Genomic DNA, 21,173 nt, shown 5'->3' with positions numbered 1-21,173 from the left:
CAGGTGTATTTGGAATCACTACCTTTCGTTCACTCACCTGATGAAGGAGTTACACTCCAAAAGCTAGTGATTCCAAATAAACCTGTTGGACTTTAACCTGTAGTTGTAAGATTTCTTACTGTGCCCTCATTATCTTGTGCACCTCAATCGGGTCACCCCCCCTGTCTTCTCTGCTCCAGAGAAAACAACCCAAGCCTATCCAACCTCTCTTTATAACTTAAATGTTCCATCCCAGGCAACATTCTTGTGAATCTTCTCTGCACCTCCTCCAGCGCAATTACATCCTTCCTACAACGTGGCAACCAGAATTGCACACTATACTCCAGCTGTGGCCTCACCAAAGTTCTGTACAACTCCATCATGACCTCCCTGCTTTTGTAATCTACGCCCCAATTGAGAAAAGGAAGTGTCCCATATGCCTTTTTCACCACCCTATTAACCTGTTCTTCTGCCTTCAGAGACCTATGGGCAACCATGCCACGGTTCCTTTGTTCTTCGAAACTTCCCAGTGTCAAGACCTTTCATAGTATATTTCCTGGTCAAAAACAAAAAGGGTTCCATTGCAGTTTTGATTTCTAGCTTCACCCAGGGGAATCAATCTATTATCACTGTTCAATAAAAGCAGTATGCATTCATTAAATTACTGCGACAAAATATTGAGACAAAGAAAAATGCACTCTATTTCATTCATTGTAAATTTGGCAAACAATTTCTTTGTGGAACATAATTCAATTTGGACTTAAACTATCAATACTTTCCAATTAATTTCTGTGCTGAATTAATGTAGACCTACAGAAGCAGAGCTAAGAATAAGCTACCTTTTTGCCTTAGAGGATAGTAACCGTTGTAAGTGTAAGATGATGGTTTTAAAGAAATTATGTAATTCTTAAATGGTAAGCTTCAGTGAATTAACATTAAAGTCCAAGTCAGAACAAGTTGCCGCAACAGCTTTATTTACTTTACCATATTTCAATACAGATCGGAGAAATATGAACATGGTGAAATAATACAAAAGCATACTGAAAATAATCAAAGCATGCTGTGTGAAAATATTAAATTGGGAGTGGTACCTCAAGAAAGTACTGTGACAAGGTTATGACTGACCAGTCACTTTTTCCAGCTTAAAATTCTTAAGTAGCCATTACTTAAACAGTTGCATTTTGAGCAGATGAGGGAAATTTTGAAAAATGCTGGACGAAATGACAGCTATAATACATATTTTAAACTGCTATTCAGTTACCGAAACAAATTACAGTTCCCTCCATCAGTCCATTCTTTATTACAAAGCCATTAAAAGTGTTTACTAGTCCAAGGAGCCTGAAAAACCCAAAGCTAAATCAATTTATTTGAATCATGGAATCCAACAAATATTTGTGTGAAGGAGAGAGCTAGTTTTGATTAATTGTGGCGGAGTCAAACACTAAACAATCCCAGCTCCAGAAAAATATGGTACATTGGGATCAGAAGCCATGAGAAGAAATACAGTACACTTTTTTAAAAAATGGCAAAAAAACTGATATCACACCACTATTAAATTACCCCTATATTGGTGACGTACAATGCTTTTTCATCCTCTCCCCATCAATCCTGATGACACCAAATCTTTTAGGAGTGGAGTTCCAGCCACACAGCTCTTTGGCAATTCATTAAGATGCCATTCTTCATATACAAGTCTAAACAAAATGTATGTTTAGTCCTGGGTCAAAAAGTTCCAACCAGGGACAGTAACACAGTAAGCTTAACCCAACCCTTAACAGACATCAAAAGGTTAATTTACCAGCAGTGGATAGCGAATGACAATCGCAAGTGGAAACCCTGACCGGCTTTCATCCTTCCTATTCCAGGGCACAGAGGCAAATTGTTGCGGCCCAACTGCTGTTGCAGCCAAAGGCACCTCAGCTAACAGAATAAACCATAAATCAACCCCAGGATCTTCTGGCTTGTATGGTTTATTGCTACACCTGATGGCACATTTACCCGCAAGGCCACCGGGGAAAGCCAAAAGTGCCTATCTGAAATAGCCAGAAGATTCAATGATTGAACCATACTTAAAAAAAATACCTAGGTAGAGCTGCATGAATTTAAACATGAAATTGTTCTTGAAAGTATTTTTCTTGACTAGCTGAATATAAGCAACAGTCTATAGACATGATATGGTAGTTGCTAAACATCAAATCAGGAAACAAAAATTAAATTTTAACACTAAAAACAAATTCCATACCACTTTTCTAAATAGTGTACCCCTTAGTTTTTTTTAAAATAGGAAAGCTGGGATGTACTGCATATACATAAAACAGTCACATTATGAACATTACAATACAAACAAGCTTAATTTCTTTAGAAAACACAAGTAAATGTTAAAGATGGACGAGTTTAATGACAAAAAGCAGGGTACATCTTTATATGGTCATTCTATAACCTTTTTAATGCATCATCAATGTCAGGAATCATTTCCTTCAGTTGATTCCATTGATCTGGTAATAAAGAGATTCCTAAATTTGGATAGGAAGGGAAAAAGAAAAAAAAAAAGTTAACAAATGGCAATGGGAATCAAAGCTTACCAACAGTTATAAAACAACATTTATAGGATTGTTGAGACCTGTGTCACCTCACAGGGTATAGTTCAACAAAACCACTCTCTACAGCAACTTGGTAGAAGTAATCATTATTCATACATGAACAAAATTGGTTGTTTAACTTGGACATTTCCCATTGTTGAATAATATTTTGTAATGTTAATAATTATTTACTCTAATACCTATTGTCAGCACAGATCAACTACGTACAAAATTAATCTGAGCTATCAAAGAGCCCAACTCTTTCTTCTCTTTCCACTCTCTTATGAATTATATTACACTCTTTCCCCCCCCCCTCCCCCCCAAAGAAAAACTACAGGGGAAGGAAACAGCTTGCATTTGGGTAACAGATTTATAATATGTTTTCTACAAAGCTCCGTCCTCCCTACAAATGATCGATTGTTGGAAAAGCTACATCCAACCATTCAACGAAGCAAAAACAGATTCATATGTCAATACAATAGCAACAATGACCATTGAGAATTGGCAAGTCGAAATTTCAGTTGTATCGCCTTCATCAGAAAAATGGGCACACAGCCAATAGATTATTTTGTCTTTTCTGTTATTTTCTTTAAGATTTCCACATTTATTACATCTCAGTAGATATGACTACACTCCAAACCAGGACCATGCTATTTGCAGTTTGCATCATAGGATCAATCATAAGAAATAGGCGATAATGCAACCCTTCGAGCCTGCCACACCATTCAATAAGATCATGGTTGATCTGATTGTGGCCTTAATTCCACTTCCTGTCTGCCCCATAACTCAAGTCGTAAATACATACAACGACCCAGCCTTCACTGCTCTCTAGGGAAGAGAATTTCAAAGACCAATAACTCTTACACAAGAAATTCTTCCTCACCTCTGTTCAGCATCTACCCTGGGAACCCCTTCAGAATCTTATATGTTTCAATAAGATCATCCTTCATTCTTCAAACTCCAATGAGTATAGCACAACTGATTAAATATTTCTTCATAAGGCAAATTCCTCAATCCAGGAATGAATCTGGTGAACCTTCTCTGAAACAAACTTTTCCAATGCAAGTATATCCCTCCATTAGGAGATCAAAACTGCACATAGTACTCTAGGTGTGTTCTCACTAATGCTCTGTACAGTCATAGAACATACAGTGCAGGAGGCCATTCGGCCCATCGAGTCTGCACCGACCCACTTAAGCCCTTACTTCCACCCTATCCCCGTAACCCAATAACCCCATCTAACCTTTTTGGACACTAAGGGCAATTTATCATGGCCAATCCACCTAACCTGCACATCTTTCAACTGTGGGAGGAAACCGGAGCACCCCGGAGGAAACCCACGCAGACACGGGGAGAATGTGCAGACTCTGCACAGTGACCCAGCGGGGAATCGAACCTGGAACCCTGGCGCTGTGAAGCCACAGTGCTATTCGCTTATGCTACCGTGCTGCCCATATACAAAACATAGCAAGACTTCCCTACTTTTAAATACCATCCACCTTGCAATAAGGGCAATCACTTCTGAGTGAAGATTCACCAGGGTTTTAGAGTATTCAGCCTTGGGCACTACTTAAAAAATGTTCTGAAAACAATCAAAGACACCATATTTTGGTAACTGGTGCCAAGAGGTTAGAGATCAAGTGATTAGAACCTGAAGTGCCACAAGGAAATATTTTTTGATGCAGGTGATTTGAATTTGGGACACAAACTGATAAAGGCGGTGGATAGATTCAACAGTCACTTCAAAAGGGAACTGGATAAATACTTGAAGGAGAAACACTTGTAGGAAGATACAGAGTAAAGGAACACAAGTAACTTGATTGTTCTACAAAAGAGCACAACTGGCACACGTTTTCTTTACTGTTTTACAAGTGCTGCAACCCGAGTTGCAACTTTAAGTTATTTTTTTCTTGAGGAAGGCGAGCCAACTGAATCATTGGTTTTAGAAACCATGTCCTCCACCCCCCCAGAAAACCTCCATCCCCACTTAGGAACTAAAAACACCATGTGCCTGTTGTTCATTGAAGAATTCCACTGTTAGCACTTATTTGCATTAATAGACCACTCCAGAGTGGCAGCAATGTAATTCCAGATGTTTTGTCACTAATACCATGGAATTTTACAACCAAGCATGCAGTGAAATACAATATTACTTCACAAAATCTAAGCAGCCCATCAATCTGGGTTGATATTGTCCACCCCCCCCCCCTCCCCTCCCCCCCACACACACACACACACACAAGCTAAACCCAATTAAGACAACCTTAAATTTGCACCCTCAATCTGGCCTTCTCAACATGTATCCAATAATCCCGATATATTCACCTTTCTTTCCAGGCTTCATTTCACCATCTTGGTTCATCCAGTACTCTCTGATATCAATTAGAACTTTGCCTTTGAATTCACGCACACTAACGTATCTCATCTTGCCGATCTGTCAATAATATTGTGATGAAAGTCCATATTGTTAGTGTGCCACAAAACTATGTAGTCAATGCATAAGCAAGCCATAGGTACAACAGAGATTAACCACAGAATTCCTACAGTGCAGGCCATTCAGCCCATCAAATCTGAACAGACCCTTTGAAAGAGCACCCTATCCAGACGCACTCCCCCCATAACCCCACCTAATCTGCACATCTTTGGACTATGGGAGGAAACTGGAGCACCTGGAGGAAACCCATGTAGATATGGTGAGAACATGCAAACTCCACAGAGTCAGTCACCCAAGGTCAGAATTGAACTCTGGTCCGTGGTGCTGTGAGGCAGCAGTGCCAACCACTGTGAAGAAGAAACTTGGAGGATTATGGGGAGATGGTGGCTTAGTGGTAATGTCACTGGACTAGTAATCAAGTAATTCAGGGGACATACATTCAAATCTCACCACAGCAACTGGTGGAATTTAAATTAAATGAATCAATCTGGAATTGAAAGCTAGTCTCAGCAAGGATGACCACGAGGGTATTGCCATGGTTCTAAACGTCCTTTAGGAAAGGAAATGGGTCATCTTTACCTAGTCTGGCCTACAAATGGCTTAACCGACACAGCAATGAAGTTGATTCTGCAATAATCCAGGAAGCCACATCATGTGCAATTTGGGATGGACTGCAAATGAATAAAAGATGAAATTTTGTATGTAAATACAGGTCCCTCTTTTTTTACTCCTGGTGTCTTGTAGCGGATAGACAAGAACAGTTGCACCTAGAACATCTCGTATTTTAATGTTGCAATAAATGTTGCAATGATTTAAAAAAGAGGTTGAGCCCTCACAAGGAGTCGCTATCCTGATAGTATTCGGAGTTTATGGTGGAGATTTTCTTCAGTCAGTTGTATTTGTAGGAAGCCATCATCAAAATATCGATCAGTTAGTGAAACTGCCCATTTGTTTGGGTTACCTGCTTATTTGTTTGGACAGCAGCAATCGTCTGCAGCTGTTAATACTCATGGATTGGCAAATCTGCTTGAGTGGGGGCCCAAAACAATTTTGAAGATTTACTTTGGGAATAAGTGGCATTACTTTTGTGTCTTTGAAGTTTTGGTCAGTCAAGTTTCATTTCCTTGTCTGTTCTTTGGATATACAGGACATAGCCTACATGTGAGCTCAGTCAACATAACTGCAGCAGAACATTCACCACCGATTACTAGCAGACGTACTTGGAATCAAGATCTAATGGTGCTATATTCACCATATCAGTTTTTGACCGTTAAAATACAAAAGGTGAAATCGTTTGGCACAGAAAGAGGCCATCCAACTCATTGAGTCTTTGCCATCTCTCCGCAGAGCAATCTGCTCAATCCTGCACCCTCGCAAGTCTATGGGGAACGAGCAAGTTTATTTCCTACAAGGACCCATACAAATTTCTTTTGAAATCATCGTTTCTGCTTCCACCACCCTCATGGGCAGAGTGTTCCAGGTTATCTCTCTGATCTTTTTCATTGCAGTCATTTGGTGATCATTGTTCTTTTGTTTGTCAATCCCAATCTGGGTCGGAACACAAATATGAAATTAATGCCAATGGCCTAATTAATACACTTTTGTGAAAGTGCATTGTATAATATTGGCAATGAACACCTGCATTTATGAAATCCCTTGGTTCAGATAAAGTAATTTCAAAACATATTACTAATATTGCAAAGCATAATTAAATCCGTTCATTTTCATGTTAGAGATTCACGCGGACAGCTCAGCAATCTCTATTCCAATATCAGTGCTGTTACCTACAGCAGTGACTTCGAATCAGTTTACAGTAAAAGATAAATATTTAATTACCATGGGCAAAACCAAATTTACAATGCTTTTAAGTTAAAGGAACTTTTTATTTTTCCTTTAAAAAAAATTGAAGTATATTGAAGTTTTTGTTTTAATTTTGTCTAACATACCTACTATTTAGCAAACTCAAGACCCGGATATGTTTTATTAAATAAAACAATACAATATCTCCTACAACAGAACTCTATGCTATGCACCTAATCTAACGCCTTACAGCCTTCTCCCTGAAGTCACATGATGCATGGAACTAAAACTACCTATTCTTTACTCATAAAATAAGGGCAGGTTTCAGAAAATAGAGAACATTCAAGAAACATCTACTCCAATAGCTCAACCCATCAATTTTTAAAATTCTGTCTCACAAGCTAACGACAGATAAAAACTTTTATTCCGTCGTAAGCCTGTTGGTGGAGGCAGATTCAATTGAAGCATTCAAAAGGAATTAGACTGTCATTTGAAAATAAATAATGTGCAGAGAAGGTAGAAAAATGGAACCAGATGAGTTAAGAGGAAACAAAATGGGCCAAATGACCCACTTCAGCACTGTAACTATTGTGACTGCGATGTTGAAATGTTCTCTCTGTATTTGGGCAGGTTGGGAACCAGCAGTCACGCCTTTCACTCACTGAAAAGACCAGGACAATGGTCTTCACCAGCGAACAAATGTACATAGGCTGAATTGATTTCTTTTAGGAACAATTTCTTCATTGGCATTGTGCAAAACCATATAAATGCACTATATTAAAATGGATATTTGGATCTGCTTATGTTTTGAGATTATACAGATACCTACCTTCTAATGTCCAAGACACACACCAAATTGACTTCAAGCTGCATAATTGTACTATAATGGACATGAAAGAACTATGTATACACATACGTCAATTAGCATATTGTATTGATTAAAAACAGCAATAATGCAGGAAACACTCTAGATTCAATTGGTATGGATGAGTCACAACTGTACCAATTCAGTTATTTAAATATGCAAATAACAATCCTCATGGGTTCTTGGTCAAATTAGTTACTATCTTGGTTATCAATACACAAAACCCAAGTCAACTACCGCTTTTAGAAATTTCTTGATAGGTTAACAATGCTTCCCCCATGAATCCTAAACTTCTGATTTTAAAACCACAGAACAATTATGTCACAAAAGAGACCAGGCCATTCAACGTCTGTGCCGACCAAAACAAAAGGAACTAGCCACTCATTTTAATCCCACTCAATTCCATCCTCCAGCACTTAGTACATAGCCTTGCAGGTTACAGCACGTAAGGCGCAGATCCAGGTACCTTTTAAATGAGTTGAGCATTTCTGCCTCAACCACCAAATAATCGGCAGTGAATTCCAGCTACCCATCACCTCTCTGGGTGAAAATGTTTTTTCTCATGTCCCTATAATCTTTCTACCAAATCACCGTAAATCTATGACCCCTGGTATCTGACCCCTCAGCTCAGGGAAACAGATCATTCCTGTCTACCCTATCTAAGCGCCTCAATTAGGTCACCCCTTAGCCTCTGTTCTGTGGAAAACAATCTTGGCCTACCCAACCTTTCCTCTTAGCTGCAATTTTCAAGCCCTGGCAATATTCTTGGAAGGCCTCATGTGAAGTATACAAAGGGTTACCAATAAGGTAATAATACTTCACCACCAGATGGAGATAAGGAGCAGATCCAGCTTTTCAACCTCCTTTGCAGCTTGACAGAAGATGACCTGATTACGGCCCAGTTTCTTTTTACATGGAATACTCGGCCAGATCCAGATCAATGCCATAACAGTGCCCTAAAAATAACTATTGACCAACTTATGGGCAGTCACTTTAATCAGCTTCTGCAGCCAAGAGAAAAATATTCCCTCCCTTCCAGGATAGACAGAGGCTGGTTTAGCACAGGGCTAAAATCGCTGGCTTTGAAAGCAGACCAAGGCAGGCCAGCAGCATGGTTCAATTCCCGTACCAGCCTCCCCGAACAGGCGCCGGAATGTGGTAACTGGGGGCTTTTTTGAAGCCTACTTGTGACAATTTTCATTTCATTTCCCATCCACTGCAAACCTGGCCAAAATGAATTAAAACATCAATATAATACACCATATACGATATACAACAGGGCGCCACTCGGCACAATTAATTTTCTACATCTCTTTAAAATCAAAAGTCAGACTTTAACAAACGAGTATTTAGGATAAATCCTATAGTAAATGCTGTAACTGCTCAAAATACAAGCTAGCAATATTGAAGTCAGGCACTTGTGAATATTGCTGCGACAGAACCAACATACCTGAAATAGGTTATCATCTTTGTCACTCTTAGTGCATTTTGCACCCCCAGAACTTTCTCCACTTTTTTGCTTTTTTACTGGTTTCTCTACTGGAGTTGACTTCTTTCTCTTAGCCTGTAAAACCACCAATAATGTATTACAGAAATTAACTTTTCTACAAGGATATGAAAGGAGGGGGAAAGAGAGCAGAATACAAAAGTAGTCGATTTCTTGTAGCCGAAGTTTTTTACTTCAGATTCATTTAGTTTTATGGACTGATCAAATTATCAGCCAAAATAGTATTTACTGCATTAATTCAAGTTTATTTTACTTTCATTAGCAACTGCCTGTGAAGAGTCTGCATGTTCTCCCAGTGCCTGCGTGGGCTTCCTCCGGATGCTCCGGTTTCCTCCCACAAGTCCCAAAAGACGTGTGGGGCTGGTTTAGCACAGTGGGCTAAACAGCTGGCTTTTAATGCAGAACAATGCCAACAGCACGGATTCAATTCCCGTTATGGCCTCCCCGAACAGACGCCAGAATCTGGGGACTAGGAGCTTTTCACAGTAACTTCATTTGAAGCCTACTTGTGACAATAAGCGATTATTATTATTGTTAGGTAATTTGGATATTCTGAATTCTTCCTCAGTGTACCCGAACAGGCATCAGAATTTGGTGACTAGGTGCTTTTCACAGTAACTTCATTGGAATGTTAATGTAAGCCCACTTGTGGCAATAAATATTATTATTGTTCATACTAAAATTTCAGATTGAACCAGATTATCTTTTCAATTTTTCCCAAAATTTCTACTGATCTGCAATCACAGATCACTCTGGCTTCAGAATAGAGTACAGCTAAATTGCCAAGTGTAAGAATGAATCTAGGTCAAATGGTTAATAGACATTTCATTTTGTAGACAGGAATTAAAGATAAACTGATTTATATACACAGCCATCATATCCAGTGACACTTGCACTATATTCAAATCACATGCATAATGCATACACAAGTCTACAAAATCCTGCTACTCTGTATGCAACAGGCTACTAGCTCTATCAGGGATAAATAAAATGGGATGTATTTTGGTGGTGTTGCAAAATATACCCTTAGCGGTATCATTTTGTAACAGTTCCAAATGGTGTTGAAGTTCATGCGGAATTCACGTTAACCAATGAGAGGGGGGGGGGGGGGGGGGGGGGGGGGGGGGGGGATTTTAAAATATGTGCCTAATTTTTCAGTAATAATGGCAAAACTGTGAGCAGTCCCTGTAAATACTTCTCTGAAACTGACAGCAACTTCTGGAGTCTGCAATCATTTTAATAATTGGCTGCTTAGCTTGATGACATCACAGTTGCTGGATGCTAGAAAGCCCATGGACTTTGTACCAGATCTAAACTGATGTCTGGAAAAGTGACAATCATGCCACAGGAGTGGCTAGATTGTGATGTGCAGTTTTCCTTGAGGTCAACGGTGAGCGCTACTGACCACGAAAATTTGCTGGTCAGGGGTAAGGAGGAAAAAAATATTTTCCAATCACTCCTCCAGAGCCCCATGATAAATCAACTGGTTGACATATTTCAATTGCATATGTCAGCCTGGAGCCAAGAGTCATTTTCAAACTTAGTACGGTAAAAAATTGTAATGGGAATGTTTTGCTGGGTAGGAAAGATGTTTTGAATTGAAATTACCCATCTATATTCAGTGTCAACATTTAATGACTTAGTGATGGCACTTTAAATTCAAAAGTTGGCTCAGCACCATTTCCTGAAGTATATTTGAGTCAGTCTGTATTATCATATTGAAAACAAAAATTGAATTTTTGTTAAAAAGACATTCAGGTAAATGTAAATGTTTTAATGTAAATAACCCTAATATAAAACCACATACGCTTTTAAAATAACATTCAGCAGCCTATTGCGTCTTACCTTTTGATCAACCTCACTATCCGATTCACTGTCTGAGCTCGTAGATACAACTTCCCTCGACTTAGGCATCTAGAGATTTTTTTTTTAAAAAAAGATTAATTTTAATTACATTTACAAGAGATCTGAAAGAAAGATTCATTAACCCAAGGAAAATACAAAACCCTTGCATATGTTACAGGATATGTAATGGAGACAAATCTGCTTCCAGTTAAATGTCCAAATAGAGCAGCACAATACCGTACTTTAGACCTTTCTCATACATACATGACTACAGAATGTGTTTAAAGACAACTGTTACAGAGACAACTCATTCTTCTCCACACTAATTTGCCTTCAAAAATATATTGGATTTATGGAATACATTTTAATAGAGAAAATTGTTAGAGGAGTCCTAATCCAAACTACACTTTCTCAGGAAATTCGGCATGTCCACACTGACTCTTACCAATCTTTACAGATGCACCACAGAAAACATCCTATCTGGCTGCATCACAGCCTGGCGTAACTGCTCGGCACAAGACCGTAAGAAACTAGAGAATCGTGAACATAGCCCATCATGCGAACCCACCTCCCAGCCATTGACCGACTACACCTGCTGCCTTGGGAAAGCAGGCAGCATAATTAAAGACCTCTCCCACCAGGCTTATTCACTCTTCCAACTTCATCCATTGGACAGGAGATAGAAGTCTGAGAACACACACTAACACATTCTAAAACAGCTTCTTCCTTGCTTTTACCAGACTCCTAAATGATCCTCTTATGGACTGATCTCGTCACACATCTCCACCGAGTAGTACCACACTCCTGTATGCTTCACTCGATGCCTGTGTCTATGTATTTACATTGAGTATTTATGAATGCCCTATGATTTTTTTCATGCATGGAATGATCTGTCCGGATTGTACGCAGAACAACACTTTTCACCGTACCTCGGTCCACATGACAATAAACAAATCCAACCCAAACCAGAGGTGAAAGGATAACCTAAACCTTGGTCAAAAGAGGCGAATATGAAGGAAACCTTGTTTCAATTGAATGTTGCCTCTTTCAGAAGATTGCATGGAATGTGCAATGTAAGTGTTAATGAATCCCCCATGCAGTGAAGGGGCAAAGGCTGCATCATGGCAGGTTCTACATTCTTTCATGCGCTCGAATGTTGTTTCATATTCAAGTGTGCTTTTGGCGATCGCAGACAGAATATACACATTATTAGAAAACAGGTTTCAATTTAACAAATTGTCATTGTTGTCTCATTTTTCAATTTGCCAGGATGCAACATCTAATTCTAATTCAAAAGCACAATAAGCTTTGTTGCTAATCTTTATTCCATTTTCCCCAAACTCAACACAGGTTGAAGCAAAAATTCTAGCACTCGTATGTTATATGATACAAGATATAAACAGCAATGCAATGATGTAACCGTTCCACTTAAGTTGTTCAGCCATAATCTAAATCATGGACCTGGAATCAATTTGCAATGACCATACTTGATTGGGTAAATCATCAGTTGATGAGGAAGGGATAATGCGATGAGCCAACTAACTCTCATCTCATAAGAAATTATTTTTTGCTCCTCTCTCTCCATCCAGTCTGCAAGCTTGAGCCCAGCCTGTTATTTGACCATCCACATATTGCAGGCAGTGTTTTAAGATGAACTCAGCAGCTGTTGACTCGAAACCAAATAGGAACATAGAACTAGGAGCAGAGATGGTGCCGACAGCATTGTCAATGGCTCCGAGTAGGTATTCAGGGAGCCCAGTGGTGCAGTCTACGGTGAAGATATGGAATCAGCTGAGGGGGCATTTTAGGGTGGAAGGAATGTTGGTGCTAACGCCGCTGTGCGAGAGTCATGGGTTTGAGCCGGGGGGATGGATAGTGCATACAGGAGGTGGAGGAAAGTGGGGCTGGTCAAGGTGAGGGATTTGTATATGGAGGAAGGGTTCACCAGTCTGGAGGAGCTAAGGGAGAGGGTAGAGCTGCCGAGGGGTAGTGAGTTCAGGTTAGGGAGTTTGCACGAAAGGTCTGGAAGAGGCTTGCCGGGATACACCCTGCTGGAGCGACTGCTGCTTCCAGATGTGGAAGGGGAGGGAAGAATTGGGAATATACACAGTGGCTGGGGGAGCAGGGAGGCGAGCGGGTAGTGAGGATCAAGTAGAAATGGGGAGCGGAGTTGGGAATTGAGATCAATTGGGGAGCATGGAGTGAGGCACTGCGAAGGGTAAACGGGACCTCCTCTTGTGTAAGGATGAGCCTGATACAGTTTAAGGTGGTGCACAGGGTGCATATGACTCGGGTGAGAATGAGTTGGTTCTTTCAAGGGGTAGCAGATGAGTGCGAGAGGTGTGGGCGGGGGCCAGCGAATCATGCACACATGCAGACTGGTACAAAAGGTTAAGTCACACGGCACCAGGGGTGAGCTGGCAAGATAGATACAGAACTGGCTAGTCATAGAAGGCAGAGTAGCAATGGAAGGGTGCTTTTCTGATTGGAGGGCTGAGACTAGTGGTGTTCCGCAGGGATCAGTGTTGGGACCTTTGCTGTCCGTAGTATATATAAATGATTTGGAGGAAAATGTAACCGGTCTGATTAATAAGTTTGCGGACAACACAAAGGTTGGTGGAATTGCGGATAGCGACGAGGACTGTCAGAGGATACAGCAGGATAAACATCGTTTGGAGACTTGGGCGGAGAGATGGCAAATGGAGTTTAATCTGGACAAATGTGAGGTAATGCATTTTGGAAGGTCTAATACAGGTAGGGAATATACAGTGAATGGTAGAACCCTCAAAGAGTATTGACAGTCAGAGAGATCTAGGTGCACAGGTCCACATGTCACTGAAGGGGACAACACAGGTGGAGAAGGCATACGGCATGCTTGCCTTCAGTGGCCGGGGCATGGAGTATAAAAATTAAAAGTCATGTTGCAGTTGTATAGAAACTTAGTTAGGCCACACTTGGAGTATAGTCAATTCTGGTCGCTACACTACCAGAAGGATGTGGAGGCTTTGGAGAGGATGCAGAAGAGATTTACCAGGATGTTGCCTTGTATGGAGGGTATTAGCTATGAGGAGAGGTTGAATAAACTTGGTTTGTTCTCACTGGAACGACGGAGGTTGAGGGGCGACCTGATAGGGGTCTACAAAATTATGAGGGGCACAGACAGAGAGTATCAGAGACTTTTTCCCAGGGTAGAGGGGTCAATTATTAGGGGGCATAGGTTTAAGGTGCAAGAGGCAAGGTTTAGAGGAGATCTACGAGGCAAATGTTCCCCCCCCCCCCCCCCCCCCCCACAACAGAGGGTAGTGGGTGCCTGGAACTCGCTGCCGGAGGTGGTGGTGGAAACAGGGAAGATAGTGACGTTTAAGGGGCATCTTGACAAATACATGAATAGGATAGGAATAGAGGGATACGGACCCCGGAAGTGTAGATTTTAGTTTAGACAGACAGCATGGTCGGTGCAGGGCCTGTTCCTGTGCTGTGCTTTTCTTTGTTCTACAAAAAACCTGTCTAACGGGGAGTGGGATTCCATCCCTCCTCAAACAAGTGTAACAATGGGCCGTAACCTCAAGGTTTCAAGCAGAGTGCTGGGGAAATCCTATGGCAGTTCCGAGTCAAGGGCTTGCATGGCAATTTCCCAAAACATCCTCTGGGCAATTGTCTTGCACTGTGAACCATCCAAAAATGTGATTTAAATTGAAAACTTCAGATGGTTCAGACTGTGCTACACAAATAGTTACCCAGAAAACATTTGAAGAATTGAAACCTCTTCTAACTGTACAGACCCAGACCGACCCTCTCCTTTCCCACGATTGGGACTCCGCAGATCTAACCTGTCTGACATTAAGCACTTAGCTAGCCTGTCAAGAACCTTTAATTTACCTAGTTGATGGCAGCTAGCGTTGTAATAAAGCATGAGTGCCCACCTTCACATTGATGGAGCTGCATTTGAAGCTGGGCCTCAGGGGACAACTGGCACTGCGTGATCAGACTCAGCCTGTGTCGAAAGGTCGGGCAAGACTGACAAGGAAAAATTTTACTTAAGCAATTGGGCAGTAACAATTGAAGGAAGTTACGGTCCAATATGGAGAAAAGGTACCAACTACAAAAAATAAGGACAGCAAAAGACAGGCAGATAAATGAAGCCTGTCCCATTCTTGGTGCAATAAAGCATTTTCGTACCAGAGACCTTTTTTTCGAGTCAATGGCACAGGCTCATTCCCCATCATATTTACATCTGACCCGTGTAATTGTTTCCCATTAATAGTAACTATTAGCCTATCCGAATGCATGAGTTCTGTTGGGAGTCAATCGTGGAGTAGGATTCCACCCCGCCTCAACCAAGGACTCCCATGGACTCTACTATAAAGACTATGGTGTAGCAAATGGTCAAAAGCTTTTACAAATACTAATTTGTGCAGTGTGTGGCTGGTTCTTTACTCCAGAAATCAGAGAAACCTAGAGGAGGATAAGAAATAGGGAATGATTCGACCATTTGGACTCTCAAGCCCGTTCTACCATTCAATACAATAAAAAGGGGTAGTTAGCACTGTTGCTTCAGAGCCAGGGTCCCAGGTTTGATTCCCGCTTGGGTCACTGTCAGTGCAGAGTCTGCCCATTCTCCTCATGTCTGCGTGGGTTCCTCTGGGTGCTCCAGTTTCCCCCCACAAGTCCCAAAGGATGTGCTTGTTAGGTGAATTGGACGTTCTGAATTCTCCCGGTGTACCCGAACAGGTGCTGGAGTGTGGTGACGAGTGGATTTTCATAGTAACTTCATTGCAGTGTTATTGGAAGCCTACTTGTAACAATAATAAAGATTTTTATATTCTGACTTTATTCCACATTCCTGCCTGCTCCCCATGTTCCTTGATTCCCCGAGGCCTCAACAACCAGACTTCTGGGGTAGACAATTCCAAAGATTCACCTTCTGGGAGTGAAAAAAATTCTCCTAGTCTCAGTCCTAAATGATCCACCTCATCCTGACTGTGCTCCCTTGTTCTAGATTTCTCAGCTGAATGAAAAAACCCTCAAGTATCGGCCCTGTCAGGACACTTCAGTATATTGTTATGTTTCAATTAAGTCACTTCACATTCTTCTAAACGTGTAGGTCCAATTTACTCAACCTATCATTGTAGGAAAATATCCTCATCCCAGAAGCCAATATAGTGAACTTTGAAACACAAATTATCATTCCTTAGATATGAAAATCAAACATCACAGGTGTAATCACACCAAAAGAAAATCCAGCAAGACATCTATTGTGGTATTCCAATCCTCTTGCGATAAATGCCAACATGCCATTTATCTTAATTGCTTGCTGTATCTGTAGGGTTTGTTAACGTTATTCCCAAGTCTCACTGAACATCAATATTTACGTTTCACACATTTTCAAAAATATTCTGCTTTTCTATTCTACCAAAATATAACAATTTCCCGCATTATTCTCCATTTGCTACTGCTTTGCCAGTTACTCAAACAGTTCATATCTCTTTGCAAGCCATTGTCGCCTCTTCATAACTTAACAGTTGTGTTAGTTGGCAAAATTAAGATAGTTTCTAAGTCATGAATGTAGATTGTAAGTAACAAGCCCCAGCACCAATCCTTGCAGCACACCATTTGTTAAAACCCAACGACTCAGATGCATATTTGCACAAAGCACAGGAATTAATGACCAGATGATTTTCTGGCTATTCCCACTGTCCCAAACTCCTAAATGACCCTCTTATGGACTGATCTGATCAGTTCACACATCTTCTCTACTGAGTAATACTACACTCCTGTATGCTTCACCTGATGCTTGTGTCTATGTATTTGTTGTATAAACATTGTATATTTATGTTTGCCCTATATATTTTTTCATGTATGGAATGATCTGTCTGAACTGTACGCAGAACAAGATTTTTCACTGTGCTTTGGTACATGTGCCAATAAACAAATCTAATCCCGTTGATCAGGAATGCTGGCCAGAATGTAAAAAGAATGCCTCACTCTTCTTTTGAACAGTATTGCAGGATAGTTTCTGTCCATCTCGATGTACAGGTTGAGCCTCAGTTTTAATATCTCACCCAAAAGGAACTGTTTGCCTCAGGGCTGATGTAACCACTGGGCTACTAGGCAGTCACCTCAAGTAGCAAAATTGAGGGGATGGGGGGGTGTTGGCGACAGTAAAAACTTTATGAGCTATTCAAGAAACTATGTTAAGTATGCATTTTCCCTGGGTGTGAGTGGGTCTATGTGCAGGGTTGGTGGATTGGCCACGCTGAATTGTCCCTTAATTGAAAAGAAAAGGAACTACACAAGTACACTAACAGGCTTAAATAGTGGGAATGAAGATGTCACGGGCAGTAGAGTGGTTGGCACTGCTCCCTCAGTGCCAGGGACCCGGTTTCAATTCCAACCTTGGGTAACTGCCAATCATTCCGTTTATGCAAGTCTTATAAAGTTGTATATCTATATTATTCCAAAACTGCAGCCTGGTATGTAATATCAAACCATGTTATTTAATCTAGCTCACTTATGAAATGATTACTGATTGTATAAATAGTGCATAAAATCATCCAGTTGGAGGAAGTTTTCCATCATGTGAATCATATTACAAATATACATTTCTTCCAGTCCATAGAAGTGCAGAACGAGAAGTGATATGTACAATCAGTATCATATTCTTCTTTTTCCATGTAAAATAAACCTGTAATTGTAAATGCAGAATATTTTTTATTCAACACTGAATCATTTTGCATTAAGTTAATGCGCAGGGCTGAAGGGCTATTGGAGCACCCGATACTCTTGAACCTGCGCTGATCAGCCTGCATCACGCATGCAAATTCCTGGTGGGGCTGGTACCCACGTGGTGGGGCTGGTACCACCCCTCCCCACCAAGCCAGCATGCGGGAGCCGAGGAACATGAGCGCAACATGGCTCAGTCGATCGCACCGACGTGTGATTGGCTTCATTTCGGGAGTAATCAGTCATTTTGTTGGAACGCACGGCTTCTTACGAAGAAGCATTTTTTTTTAAAAAATAGCCTCTGCAATATCTTCAAAACCTAATCTGAGCATATTATTTTGAAATTTGACGGTGAAGGCCTCAAAATTTCACACGGCCAATTTTATCATTCTTATCCAAAAAGAAAACCTCGCCAGGTGACCGAATAATCAGCCAGAATCATCCAGTCTGCCCATACGTTTTTTTTAAAAAATAGCTACTTTAACCGGATTGGTGATCTAAATGACTGGCAATCGAGTGTATTGTTCCTCTGGCGGCGGGGGGAAGGGAGGGTGAGAGCCGCCATTCAGCTCTGACTGCAGCTCCCATTTTTCATTTCCAGCCGATCAAGACACAGCGAACTCGCTGCTGCTTCGGCTGCAGCGGGAGCCGGAAGTCCGCCCGCCCCCTCCCCCCAGCCCCGCGCTGATTGGCCGATCCAACCAGTGATCCACTCAGCCGCGCTCCCCCATTGGCCCAGGCTCAGCCTGCCATGGAAAAGGGAGCGCCGGCTTCCTCTCCCCGACCCGAACAATTAAAATAGAGGGGGAAAAACGGAAACGAAACCGCAATCCGGCAGGGGAGCAAAAAGAGAATTTTTTTTTAAAAAAATACACAAAATATCCCTCCCTCCAGGCCGGCGATATTACTGCTCTCGGGCGGTGGAGGGGGAGTACATACATTGACGAAGTCCCGGACGGTGCGTGTGGCTCTGCGGTCGACGGTTGGAACTCAGCTCGCAGCTTCTCTCCTCCTCAATCTCCCCCAACCGACACCGCTCGCGCCCTTGGACTGCTGGGAACGCGTCACTTCCGCTACTCGACCCGGGAATGCTGGGAATTGGAGTCAGTCCCGCCTATCTCTACCAAACAAAAGATGCCAATGTCCTGCCCTCCCCTGCTGCCCAGGCCAACTGGTCAGGACTGGTCTGTGCCGGCACAAGTCAACAAGTGATACCTTGTTGTTCCCAGTGGGAAAGATGGCGCATATGAGTCCAGATTGTTGCATTTTGTGACTGAATTCGATTTGATTTGTTGTCACATGAGGTTCAATGAAAAGTATTATTCTGCATAAAGTCCAGACAGATTGTTCCGCACGTGAAAACACATAGGACATGCATAAATACACAATGTAAATACATAAGCACAGACATTGGGTGAAGCATATGCAGTCTGGTAACAGAGGAGAAAAGCTGTTTTTGAACCTGTTAGTGCATGTTTTCAGACTTTTGTATCTTCTGTCCGATGGAAGAAGTTGGAAAAGTGAATAAGCCTGGTAGGAGGTGTAGCCCTCTAAAATGGACACCAGTCTACAAAATGGAGAACTGCTAAGACTGCAGGGAAAAACAGCCATAGTACGGACACACAGCTTGCAGTAGCATTTTTGCACGTACAAAACCGGTTTCAAGGCAGGTGCAGAGACTCAGCCAAAGGTGCAAATAGGAAAGCGATCTGCATACTAATGAGATGATACCGGCCCAGTCCCAGATACAATAGAAACATTTTAAGTATCAATGGATACTTTTCCATAGCTACCCAGCCAGAATGGCGCCAGAGAACCCAGGTCAATGACCCCTAGGAACCGCTCCCGCCATCAAGGAACGACTCCAGGATAGGGGAGTTCGAATGATATCGATTGGGAAAGACCCAATCGATACCTAGCAGGTGAAAGAGACCGCCCCAAGGGGCACGGACCTCTGGGACCTATAAAAAGAAGGTCAAGCACATGATTCGGTCTGTTGCTTCCAGACTCCGGCCCAGATCTGTTGTATCCTGACTCCGACCCCAGCCTCCAGATCCTGTCTTTCATCACCGGCCGTTGAGCATCAGCCATCTTTCAGTAAGTGCCAAAACAATGATCGCTACGCGACCCAGGCATTGCTTATACTCTTGCCGACGATTAGTGAACAGAAGGTGCAGTCCAGAAAGGAACAAAGGCCTTGTCCCCTGACCTTGCTGGTTCCTACTTAGATAAGTACCATTTAATAGTAGAAATAAGTATTAGTCTTTTAGTGTGTGCATGAGTATTTATTATATCTGTCATAATAAACACTAATTGTTTAGACTTACTGATCGGTGTTTAGACTTATTGCTTTGAACTTGACCTTGATAACTTGTGACGGTGTCTATAACGGCACCTGGCGACTCCTGAGCATAGATACAGATACAGAGCCAAACCAGTGTTAAGCACATGTCCTTTAAATGGAGGCGTGTTAATCACACTAACAGTAGAACGAGCAACAGAGGGGTCTTTGGTTATTGAGGCAGCCTCAATTACGACGCGAGAGTGGTAATCAAAAGGCTTGTGATGAACGGTAATTACCTTTAATACTTTGCCCCTTTAAGAGGCTTGGAACCCTGGTGTACTCCGCCTCTGGCTACGCCCCCAGGAAACAGTATATAGCATAAGGCTCCATGTGACGAGGACACTTCTTTCGAATGCTGTCTTGTTCTCTGTATATTAAAGCCTTTGATTACCGACCTCGCTCTCGCGTCGTAATTGAGGGTGCCTCAATTTAATCTACAGACACATCAAGATGGACAGCGCTCTAAAACCGGAGAACCTCAACCTGGACGCCAGGTCGCCATAAGCCCCGGAAAATTTTAAATATTGGCTCCGGTGTTTCGAGGACTATCTGGACTCCTCAACGACTGATGTCGACAGCACTCGCAAACTGCGCTTACTACATGGCCGGGTGGGCCACCGACTCTCCGTCGTGATCGAAACTGCTACAACCTTTGAGGCGGCGGTCGAAATATTGAAGAAACGCTTCATAAAACCTACTAACGAGGTACAAGCCAGACATTTGCTCTCAACCTGCAGCCAGCGTTCCGGGGAAACGCTGGACGAGTTCGTGGAAAGATTCAATGCACTCGCGAGGAACTGCGACCACAAAGCAGTGATGGCAGAAGAACACAGGAACTTACATATTCGCGATGCCCTTGTGTCTAGTATCAGGTCCTCGTACATCCGGCAGCGGCTCCTAGAAGACGGGGCAAAGGATCTCCAGGGCACGGTAACGCTCGCCTCTTCTCTCGAAACGGTCCACCGTAACCTCCGTACGTACTTCGCGGACCTTGCGAACCCCTCTTGATCCCCTCCAGACTCGGCCACGCTACAGGCCTGTGCCACGCGACGATCCACTCACTCCGGGGGTTCCCCATGCTATTTCTGTGGGCAAGG

The 21,173-nt window shown here is 42.1% G+C and overlaps 1 protein-coding gene across 1 annotated transcript; it reads right to left on the bottom strand.

The window, feature by feature from the left end:
• Positions 1-926: 926 nt before the first annotated feature.
• LOC119962707 (activated RNA polymerase II transcriptional coactivator p15-like) lies at positions 927-18,827 on the bottom strand. Its single transcript, XM_038790657.1, has 5 exons — positions 18,672-18,827; positions 11,010-11,078; positions 9,108-9,221; positions 4,884-4,992; positions 927-2,492 (listed from the first exon to the last, which is right to left on the bottom strand). The coding sequence occupies exons 2-5, from the start codon at positions 11,076-11,078 to the stop codon at positions 2,413-2,415; spliced, it is 372 nt and encodes a 123-aa protein (XP_038646585.1). The 5' UTR covers positions 18,672-18,827; the 3' UTR covers positions 927-2,412.
• Positions 18,828-21,173: the final 2,346 nt, after the last annotated feature.

The sequence above is a fragment of the Scyliorhinus canicula genome, chromosome 3 (genome assembly GCF_902713615.1).
Source record: "Scyliorhinus canicula chromosome 3, sScyCan1.1, whole genome shotgun sequence".
Lineage (NCBI taxonomy): Eukaryota > Metazoa > Chordata > Chondrichthyes > Carcharhiniformes > Scyliorhinidae > Scyliorhinus > Scyliorhinus canicula.
The sequence above is the reverse complement of the archived record's forward strand: the minus strand, read 5'-3'. Positions and strand labels throughout refer to the sequence as shown.